Source organism: Ascidiella aspersa, chromosome 3 (assembly GCF_963924565.1).
Source record: "Ascidiella aspersa chromosome 3, kaAscAspe10.2, whole genome shotgun sequence".
In the NCBI taxonomy this organism is placed as follows: Eukaryota; Metazoa; Chordata; class Ascidiacea; order Phlebobranchia; family Ascidiidae; genus Ascidiella; species Ascidiella aspersa.
Window position 1 is genome coordinate 4,796,475 of NC_139449.1, and position 19,190 is coordinate 4,815,664.

The following is a 19,190-nucleotide window of genomic DNA, read 5'->3' on the forward strand; positions in this document are numbered from 1 at the left end:
GCCAACAATGTGATTTGACATGACAATTACTGCAAGGCTAAGGTAACAAAAAACGATAAAATTTCGACTTTTATTACATCTTTAATAAACGACAATTTGAACAGAAGCAGTGTGGGTTGCAGATCATTTAAAACCGGGTTGAAATGAGGAAACACGCTGCTTTTTTAAGCGTTTCTAGAAGCTTCTTCTGTTTCCGTAAACGGCGCGCAGAGAAAACGTCATTTCGATCCCTGCGCTAAGGTCGCTCTGCCGAGTGCGCGCAAAAACAAAGCACGAAAGTAGAAGTTTCAGAATCGCTTCTTGCGCAAAATTTCCGGCTTCCACTGGACTGGGTGGCTTTCTTCGTCCTGCGAGGAGAAAAACAGGAATTTGATGTTTGATTGAATGACCAAATGTGCTTTTTTCAGAAAAGAACAAACTTTTTTTTATGAAACTGACATGCGGTGTTAGAGTACTCGACAATTAGTAGCGCTGTAAAATTCAAATCGTAGTTAGGAAATAATTTTATAATTCTTAGAAAAATGCATTTTACGATTACTGAAAAATCCTCCGAAAAAAACAAGCTGGAATGTTACACTAAAAACAAGTTATCCTAAGTCCAGAGCATCGTACGATTAGAGACGAGACGACCCTTTAAGTTATTTAACTTGTGACGTCCAACGTGGGCACGCGACAGAAATATGTCTGACGTAAGGTTTTACGCGCTAATTCGGTTTCTTCGTTGAGTGTTCTATCAACAGCAGCGTTGATAAGGCGCCAATTTTAACGCATTTTCTCATCACGCAAGTAATTCGATACACATTCCGGCCGAACATTAATACAACAATTGATTAATAATTGAAACAATCCGAGCTAAACGAATGTGTAGAAAAGGAAAACGAAACAATTGTGAAACACGCTCGCGGTAATATTTGCATATTGGTCAGAATTCAAAAAGTGAATTTTTGCTACGAGTATTTCCTTTTTCCATAATAAAGTACGGAAAACAAGGAAAAATGTTTATTGGCTGAACCAAAAAGCCATCAGATAAAAATTTACTTCCAAAAAATGGGATTTTGTAGTTGGTGGTCAAAACAATTTAGGTCTTTCTCGTCGTGAATATTTCTGCGTTCTTTGCTTATCAGGTCGTTGGTCTTAATACCATGGTTTAAAAAGAATTGCGCGTTATATATTGCAGCTTTTTGCAACAACTCACCGCCTCGTCGTCTTCCTTGTAGATCTTGATGGTCTTGTCCGCTTCGCAGGTGACCAGCCTGCTTTCGCTGCGATCAAACGCCATCGCGAACACGCCGCTCTCGCTGTCCAACGAACCCGGTTGGACCGGCGCCTTGGTGCGCTGGAAGTTGTAGCCGGTGCGCCAGTCCCACAGGTGCACTGTGCCGTTGTCCGCTGCAAAAAAACGCCGCCATTTATTCTAGAGATCTACCGATATCACTTTTTTGGACCGATCTCGATACCCGATTTGTTTACAATTTTTTCAAGCGATACCCGATACCGATTATTTTATCTACCTGGGAAATGTTCAAAATTTGAATTAATTGAAAATAAAATCTAAATAGCGGTTTAGTTTGTATACGTTTATTAATTATTAAACTATAAGGTTGCATGCTAGCTTGGCGTGATGCTAAAACCCGAATTTTTTTTTAAAAGAAAATGGGTAAGTTGTTTGTTGTACAGGAAAAAATATATCATTTACTTTTTTTAGGTTTTTAGTTGCTAAAATTTAAGTTTCGGGCTATTTGTGTGGTTTCATCCTATTTGGTTAAGGGTGGGTAATGTATAAAGTTTTCAAAAAACCTTTTTTTTCGTAATTAATAGCAAAACGACATTTTGTAGTAGGTCTAGGGAAATTCCCGGAATAAATCAAAATTTGCTTTGTTTGAACTAAATTACCGGAACAAATAGTAGACCAGTCATTTTGAATACTAGAAGGCGAGAGTGATATTTTTAGAAACACCAACACTTTCGTTTTAATCCGGGTATTTTTGTTGGGCGTGTTATATTTTTCGAAATGACTTTTGAGTGAGAATATGGCGCCTGTAACTGCGGAAAAACGATAAAACAAAATAAAAGTAAACATGTTTAGTTTTTAATTACTGCCTTCAAGGTTATTCAATTAGCATAAGGTAGTTTATATAGTTGTCTAACAAGATTGTTTCAAAATTGCAAGGGTCATGCCATGTGATTTGTTATTGCTTTACTCCGTTTATTTACGAACAACGCCTTAAAATTAAAATTAAAAGCGAAAGAGATAAACGCTAAAGATTATTTAACGCAAACCAAACAAGGTCTATTTTAGTAGCGCACAGCACAACGTCGTATATGGTGTGTTTGAGAGTGATTAAACGGGTCACCACTGCCAGGTCAAATTAACAAACCCTAAGGCGTCTGATGGATTTGGCCTGAGTTAGCACAGGTCAAAAACGTAAAAAACGCAGCACATTTTAACGAGGGGCGGCCGATATTATCGACTAAGAGTTTAAACCGGATTGCTAACAAGTATATACTTTATGATGAGCAAACCGAGTCGGATCTGATGCCTCCTTCAGTCAAAAGCGGTTTCTGTAGCTTATTTACAATCATTTCGTCCTAAATTTACAGCTTTAAATAGACAGTAAACCGGTAGTTGACCCGCTCGCAAACACGTAAAAGGCAAAAAGGTTATTTTTTACTCTTGCAATGTCAGGCAACCGGCGGAACTCTCCGGCTAACGAAGGGTTGTTTTTGCTGCGAATTGCGCCAAAATAGCACGGAAATACGGGAATAGACTCGAGTGCTGGTCAAACAGGAAAAGGACTGCACACATGCGAAAAGAATCGAAGGGCATTTTTCACTTGCGTGCTCCAGAAATTAACAACAGAAATGCATGCCGAGTTCAAGAGCCCTGAACTTTTAAGTTTTGATCTTTGAATGTCACTAGTAAAGCTGATTTTCTTTGGCGAATTATGAAAACGGTTAAAGTCGGTATGTTTCGAATTTAATTTGAAATAGAGGAGTATAAATGCCATGGTCAACACAATAATAAAAATTTGTTCTTTCTAGGGCAGTTTGTGAAACACACGACTTTAGCTGCGTAACAAATAAGTTGAAGGACTTTTTGCAAAACATCGGGGTTTTAAAAGACGTTTTAACATGCAGATTAGCTCCTAATTTAATTAAGCGTTTTTGGGCTACTGGGTTTGTAAAATATTGGAGGATTCACTTTGGTTTCCAGTAACTTGCTGCAAGTTTCTACTTTCGCTCTGCTCGGCGGGCGGGCGCTCAGACGACACGCCATTTTGATTTTTGTCCTCTGAAAAACGGACCGATGTGTAAGGGTTTGAGGATCGCTGCTTGCGCAAACTCCCTCCGTCCTTAAAGCTAAATAAACAGCAAAAGGGCAAATCGAAATGGCGGGCACCGAGAAGCACGTGAAACGTGTGCAACACAAAAAAAGGAACATGTTTTATTTTCGCAAAAACCAAACAACTTTTTGCAAGACAAAACCCGAAACCAGTGGCTTTTTGTCGTCGCCGCTTTTGCTTATTTATGCGCGACTTGTTTTCATCGTCGACTTGGCGTTTTTGAGCGCCAGTTGAATAATACTAAACCGGCCTTTTTCCCTCAAAGCATTGCCGACATACGAATCATCACGCCACATGCGAGAGCACTGTGACGTAACAAGCGCGCTTGTGTTCAACCTGTCGCCTGCTGCCGTTTAACAACTTGCCTGTTTTGGAAAAAGAAAAAAACACCTTTTCAAAGCCCACTGCCAGACTTGGACGACCGGAACTTTTTAGCCTTTTCGTATCAGATTAAATCCCCAATCGCAAGCAACTCGCAAATTAACTTTTTCGTCCCAATTAACGCTCTCCACCCGCTTTAGCAATTAGCTGCGCATTTAGTCACTTTCCTTGCAACGCTCTCTACCGCCCTTGGAGACCGCCTTGCTTTCTTTTAACAAGTGACATAGTAGTAGTAAACTTTAACTCGAGCGGTCCGCTGTCCGTTTCGAATGCGCTCGCTCGCCGCCACCGAAAGTTTTTGTCTCCTTTATCGCCGTTTCCTCAAAAAGCACGAACGCGCGCAAGAAACCGCTCAAAAGCGCAAATGAGCAGCACGAAAGGCAGGGCGGCGCTTTTTGTCCGACTACAATTTCCTTGCAGTTATTTTATTTTAAATGCCCATTCAATTCGAAGTGTTCATTTCTTCCTGGTCAAGTAGCAGCCCGCACAAAAAATATCAAAAATAAGTCAGATGTTTCGCTTTTTGTTGTCGTGTGTGTTAAACTTTGTAACGTTGCAAATATTGTTTAGTAAACGGTCAGCATATGACGTAACCCGAGTTCTTCCTTTACCGCTTACTTAAACTCTATTTTTAAACTTACCGTTGGACGACAAAGCAGCTTCGGCTGTAGCTAAAATCGAAGGCAGGACTAACAAAATTATGCGTAACAAATTTCCTCTGGAAAAGTATAGGAGCAGCTGCCTGAGTGATGTAATTAGAGAAAATGCCAAAGGACCGTGTCGTAGAAAATGCGTTTATTTCCAGCTGGGAATACAAGAGTCGTTCCGAGAATAACGATCGGAAAAGTTACGTTTTTTTTCGCACGCGGGTTCTGATACGGCGAATCCGCGCGGGAATTTCGTATTACGCGCAAAGCCAACATTGGGTAAAGTTTATTTGGCGTATTTGACAACTGAGTGGGTCACTTTACAAATACACGCAAAGGAGTTCCAGCATCACTGAATAGGCGACGTTGTTCTAGCCGAGCCCAACAGATATTTGTGCGTATGTTAAAAACGCCAACATTACGTCAATTACATTTGACCTCACATATTTTATCCATTAATCGCGAGATAAAGAAGTTGGAACAGCGAGCAAAATCAAGCGCATTACTATGCGGCGTTGTTTTAACAGGGTGGGCGCGTTGATGGATTCTTGCGATTAATTCATAAAAGTCAATATTGGGTAAAAAACTTGAAGCACTCGACAATTGACGCCTCCGCGCCGGACAGAGGGAAGTGGTTCTTTACGGAAAAGCGTGGAGAGGTGGAACGCGTTATCGCGGTCATGTCGGACAATCTTTCAACAAAATACATCGGGTTTGTAACACGAACACAAGGTCCAATAGCTAAAGGTCATTAAACTACACGGGGCAGGCAACAGGCGGAACTCTCCGGCTGTTGTTGGATGCGAATTGTGTCAAAATAGCACGGAAATACGGGAATAGACTCGAGTGTTTGTCAAACAGGAAATGAACTGCACACATGAGAAAATATACCAAAGGTTTTTTTTTTAATTGCAAGCTCGACATATAAACAAAACAAAGCAGTCGATATGGTGTTTTTAAGTGTTAATCTTTGAATTTTAAATGGTAATTAGACTTTAGCGGGTATGCTTATACCTTAAACAAACAACTAATTTTGTTGCCAAAGTCAAATTTATATCAAAAAAGCTTTGGCACGGTTGAGATTTCAAGGCTTTGTTTTTAACGCGATGTTAAGCAATGATTTTCCGATGTGTTTTAAAATCGATAAAAATTATATTTATCCATTATATTCGCTCCGATCCAAATATAGAGGTTTCGTGATTGCTGAGATACGATAACAAATGAAGTTGTTTTTCAGGGTTCTCTAAAGGATGTCTGAGCAAACTAACTTGTAAAAATTAACCTTTAGGTGATAATGGCTAGAAGCTGCCCTAATGCGTGGAATGAATTAAATACAACCCACGTTTGTATTGATATTCATTCTACGTCTAAATACAGCCGTCAGTCAGTATACTACAAAATTGAACTTTGTTAGTTTACGGGACGGGTAGTTAGATTTTTACCTCCAGATACCAAAACGCCCTCTGAATTAAGTGCGAGGCAGTTGACGATTGCGTTGTGGCCTTGCAGGTTCTGAATGAAATCGCCGTCGGGGAATTTCCACTGCTTAATGTTGTCCGGTGCTCCACTGGCGAATGTGTATCTGAACAAAACGCAGTATGCTTAATGCGCGGTTTGGGAAAATCGCTATGAAGGTTAAACGTAACTTTATTGTAGGAAATTGATTTTGATCGATTTAGTTCATTCTTTGACTCTAAAAATGAGCATCATCTGTAAATACGCTAAACATTATGTTATTATCAAAAAGGTTTTTAATGTTAATGTTTAAAGCTAGACGATCGATATTTTTTCACCATTGAACTAATTTAGTGTTAGACCTTTGTAAAGTCGTTTTTTTAAATAAAATGATTCTTATTTATAATTTTATAACATGAAACAAAGTATAGGAATAATTGAAATTAAAACCTGGTTAAAAAACATGATATAACAATTGAATAGAAAAAGAATTGAGCTCTTTTGAAAATAGGAGGGAACAAAATACTTATAAAAAAAACTATATAATATATACCTAAAGCAACCAGCTTTTCTAACTCCCAAGTATAAACGGACACACGTAAAAAAAAGAGTCATTTTAACGCAATGAAGGCACAATATTACTTACTGTGTGGGATGTAGTGCGATCGAACGAATGCTTTTCTTGTGGTTCGTTAAAACTGAGCGGCTCTTACCCGCCGCCAGATCCCATAAGCGCACCGTGCAGTCATGGGACGCAGTTATCACCTGTGAAAAGAAAGCAGTTGCAACTAACATTGATATCATTTTCTGTCTGACTAAAACCCCAGGCCATTATCTTTCAAACTACGTTATTCCTTTTGCTAAAAAATGTTATTTACTTGTAAATTTGTGATCATTACACAATAGATTCAAAAGCACCGTGCAACAATGATTTTTGAGATATATATTGGTGGAAAAGCTCTTTAAAACAAAAACACAATTATTTTTTTTTTTTATGTGTACAATAAGAAAGTCTCTTATGAGTACCATAAAAACACTTATATATAAAAGTTTTAAAGTACTTAGGTCTATAGGAAAACCTGCTTGGAACTATTTTTAGAAAGTGTAACATTAGAGATATTATTTGCAAATATTGCAGACAGAAGTTACCTCCGGAACAGCCGCCTGACACTTGACATCGGCCACAGTATTAGTGTGGCCAGACAACGTCATGATGTTGGATTTGGTGCGCATGTCCCAAACCTACCAACACAATAATATATATATCAACAAACAGCTCCTCTGGTAATTGTAATTATATACTAACGTTTTGTCAACCTATGCAAGTGGTCTTCGTCAGGGTAAATGACACCGAACATAATGGAAAACACAAGTCAAGCCACTTTTTTAGACTTTTTTTAGAAATCAAAGCCCTAAAATTGAAACACTTAGCATGTTTTGCATTTATTTGAAAACAAAGCAGTATAAATGTCGTGGTGAACACAATAATAAATAGTTGAAAAACTTGATTTACTAGAGCAGGTAGTAAACACGTAATTTAAGCTGCACATACAATAAATAAAATAAAAAACGTTTTTTTAAATACTTTTATCACAGAAATCAATTCAAAGCCACCTGAAGACACTAAAAGATTCAACGACTTTTTGGAAACCTTACAATTAAATATAACAAAAAAACATGAAACAAAACTCTTTTGTGGCCTAAATAAAACATTAACAGTTTTCTTACTAAAATATATTTTTTGTTTGTTTCTTTGAAATATTGGAAAAAGCCTTTTTTTTTTAGATCACGAGTTACTACACAAACAAAGTAGTACAAGCCTAAAAAAGTAAATATGTAAAAACACAAATATGCAATTAAGTCAGGGGGAATATCAGTATTTCTGCGAATAAACAAACAACTTAAAAATAAAAGCTTACACATTTCCACACTAGAACTTACCCTTGCCACTGAATCTCTGCCGGAAGTTACAAGAACGTCAATGGTTGGATGTAAGTCAATCGCATAACAAGCACTGAGGTGTCCGTGATAATGACGAACCACCTTGATACAAAACAAAAATCTATAGGCACTATTGTAACAACTTACAGCAAATGTTTCATGAAAAATAGCTTGTTTTAAAAGTCTTTCATGAAAAATGGTCTTTTGTATAAAGTAGCTTGACTTAAACTAAAGTATTTTGGTTAAAATACTTAACTTAAGCTTCGCGACTTAATATTTGACTTGATCGAAAGTATTTTGTAAAAAATACTAGACTTTAACTTTTAAAAAAGTGAACTAAAGATTTTAGATAAAAGACATATGAACTAAAGTAATTCAGACAAATGACCTTAACCGATTTACCTAATAAAGAAAACAAATACGAAATGTTACTCGCATTTGTATAGAAAATTAATAATCCACTAAAATCTACCCTTGGCTAGGTTTCAATAATTTCAATATATCTGTTATATTTTTAGTCTTTTCTTTTGACATCCTTTAATAGTTGAACAGGAAATCATAAAGGCTAATGCAGAAATTGTTTACAAATGATTTGAAAATAATTGGGACTGACCAGTAACTAAGATGTGTTAAAAAAAGACGACAAGCAATTTTCAGTAAAAATCGTAAAATTACCTTCAATACTTACTTTGTTTTGTTCGAGGTCCCAGCATTTCACCAGCTTATCTTCGCCGCACGAAAATAGGTAAGGGTTGCGGTCGCTTACTACAAGACCTCGAACTGAACTGATATGGCCGGTCAGCGATAGTTTTAGCTTGCCACTCGCCAAATCCCAAATCTGCAAATCAACCAACTCTTATCCACAGTTTTGATATTGAATTAAAATCCGTATCAACCAATCAGCACTTGTCGCAAATAAACTTAATTTCTCGCCAAAAATGTTGACACACAGTCTGCCAATTTCCACCCTAGAAAATTAGTTTTTCTGTAACTTAACATGCCATTCTATTTTATTGAAATGTTGGGTATTCATAAATAGCCCTCAGGCTGCCGGTCTCAATTTTTCGTCAGACTATTGAATGCGAAGGGCTTTTTACCAAGTGTAATACGCTTGTTTAATTCTGTATTTGGGCAAAAATTGGCATTTATTCGGTGGTGCTCAACCTAATTTGTCGCAAATTTAGTCCAGCAGATCTTATAACCACCCATTTTCGCTCAAGGACACTCATGAGTCAGGCAAGCCGAGTCCGTCGCTATGGCCGAAGGTGTGATTGGAGGTTGTGAGTTCAAACCTCTTCAAAGGCTAGTTGTTTATCAAGCTTGACCTTGCTTACACTACAATCCTGATCTGGCGGACTGATATTGGTAAGACTTTCCGAAGGCATCATGTAACAAACAAGTCACTTCTTAAAATTACTAACAGCAAGTTATCCAGGATTTTTTTATAATTTGAGCTTACTGTGTCAGCAAACACAGGCAATAGTTTAGAGCTTCATAATAACGCCCTCATAAATTTGAATTATCATACCTTTATAGTTCTGTCGTTGGACCCTGTGCAGAACCATTCGTTTCCAGGTTCAAATGCGACACATCTCACCCAGCCAAGGTGACCACTGATAACCTGAAAAAAAAAAACCTGAACTAAACAAAAATAATTCAACAATTAAACTGAAGCAAAAATAAATTGAAAAAAATAATAATATAAAACTTTCAAATAAGTAATAATATAAATCAAACAACATTTCTAACAAAAATGAACAATAATTTTAGTTAAACTGTACTATTAGCGTATTCTTTCAGCTGATTTCCTGTCATAAAAGGTACTTTTTTTTTAAATAACACATTAATAGTTTTTTTCCTAATTAGGAAATTTTTGTCAGTTTTAATTTCATCATAGTAATTAAAATATTTTGGCATTAGACTGGAACAGCAGTACATTTGGCAGAATTATCAGAAACGAAATAAAAAAGTATCGGAAATTTCTGTTAATGCAAATATTTATTGCAAGTTAATATATGAATTATATAATGGATACCAGTAAACTTGGGCGAATCGTTTCAAGGATAGCACTATGAAATATTAAGGGATTTTTCCTTAAATTTTCTATTTTTTAACTTGTAAATTGGACATCTAGCTGGTTTCCGTTTATAAAATTTTAGTTTGAGTTTTTTGGTATCATAAACACTTGAAGATTAAATGGGTAGACAAACTAAATGTTTTTAGGATTTTGTTTCCAATTTATTATTACCATATTCTAGGTAGACAAATAAATCGCTATGGTTCAGCAAAAAACCTAAAAATCAGTTATTAATATAATTTCAAAAAAGTAATGAGGGCCAATCTCTAGTACAGACCCTGTACAACTTCCATGGAGCATGCCATCTGGGTTTGGGCATGATTTGAGCTTTTCTTGGCACAATGGGGCGGCTGTTTGCAGCTAGAAGAGCTTTATTGTTTTCTTGAAGTTTCTTGATATCTTGGGTTGTGGCTTGCATTGTTGTACTAATTTAGAATAAAAAATGATTTAAATTAACAGAATTTAATAGCAAAAAGTATATTATTTAGTTGTGTTGGACAATTTTTAGTCTAAAGTACTTTTGTCCAGAAGGAAGATGACATATTTTACATGCTTTTTTTTACAGGAATGGATATTATCCATTTTTACATGGTCAGAAATACAATTATGCTAATTTTAGGAAATATTTTATGCTTTCTTACATTATTTTGTAAACAGTCTACGTATTCAGCTTTTTTGATAAACAAAACAAACAATTTTATTGTGCAACAGCTTACAAATCTACCACAATCTTAGTAATTGTATAAATATATATTTACAAGAAAGTATATACACAAGCACAACTGCAAAAAATTAAAAAAATCTGCAGCCTAACTATGTTACCATGTATAACAACCAATGAATTTTAAGCCAATAACATTTTGATCGGACATTTTTGAATCACAACATGCCATTACTATATGGCCTGTTTTTGTTTTGCATAAAAATACACAACTTGTGTTATCTTACCTGTGGGTAGTTTTGGCACCACTGGAGTCACTTGCTGGCATAATGGCTAGATGAGCGTCTAACAAACAAAAACTTATAAAGCTAACAAACTATCATATATTCTAGACTAAGTTTTTAACTACGACTGTGTAATGCATATGCACAGTTTCACACCATAATGCCACATTGTAATTTTTTACCAACGTTTCGGCAACCTATGCTAGTCGCTTTCGTCAGGGTGAATAACACAGAACGCCTGTACTGTACTAGCGGTGATTTGTATAACTAATCTGTGATTTTTATTACTATGTCTGGTAGCAACAGTTTATACATAATGCAACATGCAAGATTTTATACTACAGGGTTGAGGTTTTGCACTCTATACCCTTTTGCAAATGCGAGTACATTTTGTCTCCTGATGAGTTCATTTTAAGATGTTTATCGGACCGATTAACTATTACCATCACATATATACATGTAACTGTTAAAAAAAGCAAATCATTTTTTCATACAAAAATCCATAAACTTACAGTATAAAACTTAGAAGAGTTTAGTGTTTACGTACCTTGAGTGTGTCCATTCGATAAGTTGGAGTGTTGTATAAGAGCTTGTTTTTTCTCTGCTTTTGCCATATGAAGGACCGGCCCATACTGCGAGAGTGCTTTTATGCTGCGACTTATTTTTAATCTAAAAAGTAGTAAAGGTATGCTATTTAATTCCAAGGCTAAAGTCATCTTAATGAAAATGTAATACAGTAATTACTAGACTTCTTAATAAACCTGCAGAATTAAATAAGAACCTTATTTTTAATTTATTTTAGTGCTAAGAGATATGAAAAAATATCTCTGCTGACTGTACCATTGTAAAACTGCACAAAAAAACTTGCTTTTTCAGCTTAGTTTTTTGACCCAGTTCTTTCAAGATATGCAAAAAAACTTTCAAGCAGGTACAAGAAAATACTGGTACAATCGTTTTTGGGGGCGACATATAAGCCCTGGCATGAAAAAGGTACACTGGCTCAAACAAAGCAAAACATAAAAAAATGCATTGCAGAAGTATACAACCGGAAAATATATGTTAATCAAGGTTTGTGAAAATGTTAATTAAACTAAAAATTATGGCAAACTATAAATCTTAGATATATACAAACCAACCAACCATTTATTTAACAAATATTGCACAAATTTTAAACCCTAAATCCATGTTAAAATGTTAAAATAAAAAAAACTTACGATGTTTCATTGACTGGCAAAGGGCTTCCTTGGTCTGATATGAACATGTCGTGTGTGCGTTTAAGACTCCTAAACACCAGCGTGTGCATTGAGTGCTTAGGAACATCCTGCAATAAAAAAATACAGGAACATACAATCAGGCATGTGAAGCAACAATATCCACAGCAGAAAATATATTATAGCACATTATTAAGACAAAATAACAAAATGTGCATTTATATTAGTGACTAAATATGACAAAACTTGTTGAAATAAGTTATTATTTACCTATATAGCAGTGTTGTAATGACTTAAGTCATTGACTTGACTAAGTGCACTTAAGTCACTGTTTTCAAACGACTTGACTTGACTTAAGTCCTTTGACCAAAATAACTTGACTTGACTTAAGTCGTTTCGACAAATGACTTGACTTGGACTCAAGTCATTTTGGCAAATAACTTGGGATTTAACCAAGTGTTTTTTATTAGAATTTATCTCAAGTTTTACACATTAAACACTTTTATTGCTGTATATTGCGTTTGTGTTATTTTTTAGTCTAATTGTTGCTTATAATCGGACGAGCTTACCAATTTTAATAGTTTAACAATTTACTTTTATGTCAATGACATCACTTAAAATTGACTTGCTCTCATAATGACTTGACTGGGACTTAACTTGGGCAAACGATGACTTGGACTGGGACTTGACTTGTTATTTTTTGCAAAAGATTTGACTTGGACTTGAGTTATTTTTCAAATGACTTGACTGGGACTTAAGTCGTTTCAAAATGACTTGTTTACAACACTGCTATATAGTATCTAAGGAGTATGGTACAATTGGTGTTTCTGTTCTGCTTGTCTGCAAAGTACTGCCGATTTTAACCAAATCTCATGAGTGCCAAGCCGAACAAATCAAGGTGAACAGATGCACAGGTCAAAGTAATTGTCAATTGGACCGAATTTCTATTTTACGCTGGCACCAATATAGTAATAGTTTAAGTTTGGGTGGTGGTAGTATTTGATTTAATTTTCAGAGTTTTGCATAACTTTCATAATTGTTTTCGGAAATTGATAACATTTTGCTTAAAAATACAGAACAAAAAAAGGCGACTGAACATGCCGTTTTTGATTTGAATCTTGTTTTAAGTGCAATAAAAACTGCAGTATAAAACGTTTTAATTTGTTAAACCTGACAATAATAGGATTAATCGGATTGGCTAAGATTAATCGTATAGGGGGATATAAAGACAGCCTTTACGTGGCATCATTTATAAGTAGCTAACATAAGCGAAACCAATGTATTTAAACCGTCAAACACGTCAAATGGCTCTCGTCAACAGAGCTCCGTGTTTGACACACGAAAGAAGAAGATCGGATTGGCAAATTCGGTTAACTCTTGTAGACGAAAACTCAAGTTTTATACAAAAAGAATGTCATTAAACCACCTAATCACAAACAATTATAAGATCTAATACAAAAGCTTACAAAAAGTCGAACTTACCTCCATTTCTTTAATTAACTTACAGTTTTTTAGTAAATAGCGTTAAAACGTTGCAAAATAAAGTAAACAACGTTAAACGTTTCCCACGAAATAATCCACAACTGCTAACATTAACATAGAGTGGAAAATTTATTTAATTTTACAAAAGGCTTTTTTAAGGAAAATTATACCAGCAAAAATCCTAAAAAAGGCCGATTAAAATATTTAAAAAAATATAGGGCGTTAAAAATATTAATATTAGTGACAGGAGCATATTTTACAATGTGATTTGACGACACGATATAACTTTAATTTGGCCGTAATTGTGTCTCTTCGAAATGTTGAATTATTACCACTAGTAGCGCAAACCAGTTGCGAAAATAATCAATACACTAGGGATGGCATGTTTTCTTTGAACAAATACAAACTGTTGACTCCGGTAACTATGGCCAAAACCACACCGGACATATTTCCCGGAATACCTTGTCCTTTCTCCCTAAAATTCACCTATTTCGAATTAGTTATTTACGAAGAAAAAACAAAAAGCTATATAAAAAGCGACTTTTCTACATTGAAGACACTCTGAGTTTTTGGCTGCATTCAGGAACAAAACGCTAAAATTAATACAATTCAAGGTTCAAAAATATTTAAATACATTATGAGAGTTGTTTTAAACGTGGAATTGTTAGCGGTTTTTGCGATTTTAATGATATCTAACGTGTGCTGTTCGAGGCCATCATCTGGCCAATGCAAAAAAATACGGCACAGTCTCAGAAGTGAGGTAAGACGGTTTATGTAATTAAGTATACCTAATGGTATACGTTATTAATTAGTTTTATATTTCAATTTACATTTTTTTTGTTATTTTTGGCCGCAAGTAGCCAAGACAAAACAATTCCAATAAATTCTACATAGGGTTTAGGCTATTATAAAAAAAGCGAACATCGGAATAAGTAAACGGAATAATGAAGTTTGTCGATTAAGAGTAAGCCACCCAGATAAAATACAATAGTAAAAGTCTTAGGTAAACAATTTATTTTGTTTGTAAAAAGTTTAAAGGAATCTTTTTTTGGTATTTTATGTTTTTTGCTGTAACATTTACCCAACCGGTAATTTCCCTTTGATTAGATCTCGCGTTCGCGTCCTTAATTTTTTTGTCGAATACAGTTAGACTAACTAATTAATAATCGACAAATAAATAAACTAAATAATTGTACAACAACTAGGAATTATAGCGTTTGTCGGTCTTTAAGAATTTCTTCAGATTTCGGTTTAAAATTTCCCTAAAACTTTTTTTCTTGGCTTGTGTGGTATTTTAACAAGGTCGGGCGTAATAAGGACGAATACAGGCATTTCTCCGGACAGCCTTTAAACGTAGAGTTCTAAAATGCGGCTTTCACGGTGCTGAAATTTCGACTGTTGTAGCATTAGCATCGTAATACCCGTAATCAACCCAAGGACATTTCTAAGGTAGAATTATCTGAATACATTTCATGTGCAGAGTGACATACACGACTACTGCAACTTAAATCTGTTCACGAACTTAACAAATCCACAACTCCGTCGACACTTGAGACATCTCAAAAAAAAGATCAGCAAAGAAGTTATAGATTTGTATAATCCTGGCCATGGTGGGCACCAAGCACACGGTCGGCTACGAGAAAACACTATATTCTACCTGGATCATCTGAACATCAAAACAGTAAGTGAAGCTGGATAACGTGAATGTAAATTTTCGTTCGATTGTTAATCTTTTACAGCCTATTAAAACACCCAAATATGGGTCCACAAACCAATTCCGAATCCAGAACCACTTAGTTTTATTGATACTAAACAGTTTCACGTGTCAATTTTTTTAATCATAGGAATATTTAATGCTAAGGTTGGAAATAAACGACTCTATTTACGGAGTACAAGGTAATTGCTTTCAGGAGCGTTAAACGTTAACCAAGTTGAACGTTGCAGCATAGGTATAGTTGACTTGATTCGTCAGTCACAACCTTGTACATTAAAACTTTGTAACACCTATTTCAAAGTTGGAATTAAGGATTTCACTTTTATTTACCGCTACGGTTCTGTTTGACATAGAAAGCCATTTAAAACGCAATTTTTTTATTTTTTTACCTTGTTTTGATTCTGTTACTAAAATCCATGTATCCCTTCTCTTGACAAATTCCCACCAAATTTCCAGAAATTAAAAGACCTCAGTTTTAACCGTTAGGCATGATAACTGCACAACTAAAATATCGGAGTTATGTTCAAAATTACCAAAATTCTAAATCAACCCCAAAAATACATCTTTCCTACAAAGGTCTAATTCCGCGAAGTGTCGTTACATTTAAAAATGCAGTTTCACGATCAACTTTTTAACATATTTTAAGACGAAATTTAATGAAAAATTAAAGATATCCAGTGCTTTTAAAACTAACTTCTGAGTAAAACAACCGCTAGAAATGTGCTAGATATTAGAACTCGCAAACCTAGCTAATGTACACGGACTTGAATACACATGATATTCCAACTAACGACCAGACAGTTGTCTGTCGGCGTTCTCATTTATTAAGATACCCAAAATTGCCACAGTTACGGACTACTCCATCGGACCTGCCGCTGCTTTCATTACCTTTCGTTGACGAAAATGTAACGCTGTGGGTTTGTCTGTCCAATTGTTGGCTGTAGTAGGTTTGACATCCTCCAAGAATATTGATTGTGTTACGCGCTCGGCAATTTCGGTTGGTTTTCTAATATTGTAAGAAAAGAGACTATGAATGTTGTAGGGATTAAAGGGGGATTCATGAAGTATATTTTGTCGTTTAATCGTAAAACTCCTAAATCAAACCATTTACTTTTTGTTACATTTGTAACGATAGAAAGTGCTGAATAATTGTCCTGACGAACCAAGCTAATGTGAACTGACCTGAACTCCACAAAATACATTCAAGCTAATGATCGCCAAGAGCTTTACGAGCTCCTGACGTCAACTTTACAATTCCCCAGCCCACCTGGCTGTGAACTGACCTGAACTCCACAAAATACATTCAAGCTAATGATCGCCAAGAGCTTTACGAGCTCCTGACGTCAACTTTACAATTCCTCAGCCCACCTGGCTGTGAACTGACCTGAACTCCACAAAATACATGGCTTCCGGCCAAAATCGCCGGAGCCCCACGTGAAGACAAACAATCAAACCCGTGACGTAACAATTACGAGAAAAGCGAGAAAATCGAGAGAAGGGGAACTCCCGACCCGGTGCGCGCATTTACGGATAGATAGTACATGATACATTCATGACAAGAAGGTACGCTCATTCACGCATTTAGACGCACGCACGAGTACGCACACGTACGTACTTACATTGACATAAGCTTACACACACGCACGTTAACCAACGAAGACGCAAGTAGACGTTCAAGTCGCACAAGTACGCGAAAATCCTACCAGGGCGTCTGAAATCTTGGTATTGCCACTTCTTTAAATGATAAGTGTATTTTACTAGTTATATTGCAATGCCGAAAACGGGTTATTTATGAGTTTAAATGCTATTTAACAAATCAGCAAGTTAGCTTGGTCCAGTCTCAGCACCTTGCAGGAGTTTTAGACTGTTAAGAGCAGTAGTTCTTGACCTGGGGTTCGCGAAGCTGGTTAATGGAACCGCTGAAATAAAGCTTAGTGAAAGATGCTCTTATTTAACGCTAAAAATAAATTGACGCAATGGTTAAAAGAGGTATATCTGAAATTTTGTTTTATTAATAACAGGTATATTTGTTTAAGAGTGTCTAGATTCTAGAAAGACATCACAATCTCAAGTGCAAACCACTTTAGTTACCGCGAAACGGTTTTCGGGATTAAATAATTCCTTAAAATCGTTAATCCAGCCTAATCCGGAAAGAGTTGTTAGGTTCTCGACTTTTTATGACATTGGGTCAAAAGTCCTGCAACATGCAGAAGTGCAAACTGTTACTTTTTCAATTACTTTTCAAATGCCACTATTAACATACAAAAAATACATTTACCTCGGATTAGTTAACACCATCTGCGCAATGTTTACCCTGGCCTAAGCACTTCTCCTGTTTTCTTTTTTTCAATTCTAACTTAACTATAGTTGCTATCGAATGTCACGACAGGTGGACTTAACCGAGCGGCGCGTTTTTGAATTAGATTTGAAAAGCCGTCGTTTCTTTTCTTTCACTTTACTAATAGGAGCTGTCGATGTCAGCATAGGCGAAGTATATGTACCTTGAAAATTTTCTGATCCTGGTTTTACTCGGCTTTTTGAACTTTGAGTTATATTGTTTTCTAAATTGGAAACAGTTACATTACAGTATTTTTTTTAAAGTCTTTCATCGCACGACTAACACTATTTCTTTCCTCAGCAGGGACAATCGTCGGCACGAAAAATTCACCCGGGTACAACTTACATGAGAATCCTGTGCACTGTCAAGGAATTGCATAAGCGCTTGTGCAAAAAATAGTGCACAGATCGAGGTTAACTGAGGCGTCTTTACACTAATGCAGGAGTTCTTAAACTTTTTTACCGCGGACCCTTAAATTTTTTTTTTTGCTTTGCATGGACCCCGGTAGGCAAGAAATGCTCCAAAATGACGTCACAATACAAATAGACTGCACAACTCTGTTTATTTCGGTCCGAAAAATGTGAAAGTTAAATGGAGTCTAACTATACATTCAGTGCAAAACCGTTTAATTTTTAATTAAAATATTTTATTTGAAAAATTGATTACTTCTTAAGTATACATTAGTTCTTTAATTAGGCCTTCATGGACCCCTAAAACCAGTTCGCGGACCCCAGTTTAAGAACCCCTGCACTAATGCAATTTTTTGATCAGTTACATGAAAATATAAACTTTGCAAAATTGGATTACATACATTACGTCATTTCATGTCGAGTCGCTTTTCATGCCCTGACCGTGGCCCATGCTTAACCAAAATGATCAAAAGATCTCCTATCTATGTTTAATTACATAAAAGCAATCGAAATAAGAAATACTTATGAAAATTGCAATACTTTAGAAATGCGTAGTATCGTTTATTGTTTTTTTTTACCGTCTTTCGCGCTATTTATTACTGCCTATATATGTCACATTTATTGGCGCTGATTGTGTGCGCGTAGTTTTTCCATGCACTTTATCATATGTTAATACCACCCAAAATTTTTTGCCACCCAGATGATTGGGTATTTCTACGTTAAAAGCACCGTTCGCCCCAAAACCTTTAAAATCATTACCATGGCTCTTTATCAATTGATTAATTTTGCCTATTTTTCTATGTTGATGACGTTATTTAGCTGATCACATCGCGGTAAAACATCGCGGGTACCTGAGCATATTGAATACCAAGTATTGGATGTCTCTATTCAGTTTCTAGTTGTTTTGACTCTTTACGACTTCACAACGGTTTTAATTGTTGGTTAAAATTGCTTGTGGGAATATTTTTGTTGTTTATATTTACATTTTTTGCCCTAATATTTGTTTAGCGCTTTGCCAAATTGTGCACGCCATCTTTACAGTTCAGTTTAAGTTCATTCATACCTTTTATTGCCGTTTTCGATGTATTTCAGTTGTATTTATGTAAGTATTTACAAACATATATTATTTGTGTTAAATGTTTGTTTTAATCATTATTTATTTATTTATTATCAGACGTAATTCTAACTAAAATTAACCTATATTATCTTGCACAGTTACAAAAAATGCATCTTAATAAATTATGC

At 35.6% G+C, this 19,190-nt stretch overlaps 1 protein-coding gene across 1 annotated transcript; it reads right to left on the bottom strand.

The window, feature by feature from the left end:
- Positions 1–204: 204 nt before the first annotated feature.
- LOC146158185 (pleiotropic regulator 1-like) lies at positions 205–13,592 on the bottom strand. The gene is made up of 13 exons (XM_083386018.1): positions 13,484–13,592; positions 12,005–12,111; positions 11,338–11,459; positions 10,794–10,851; positions 10,123–10,270; positions 9,297–9,389; positions 8,457–8,606; positions 7,769–7,870; positions 6,977–7,069; positions 6,474–6,592; positions 5,815–5,954; positions 1,196–1,389; positions 205–347 (listed from the first exon to the last, which is right to left on the bottom strand). Exons 1-13 carry the CDS (start codon positions 13,487–13,489, stop codon positions 288–290), a joined length of 1,392 nt encoding a protein of 463 aa, XP_083242144.1. The 5' UTR covers positions 13,490–13,592; the 3' UTR covers positions 205–287.
- Positions 13,593–19,190: the final 5,598 nt, after the last annotated feature.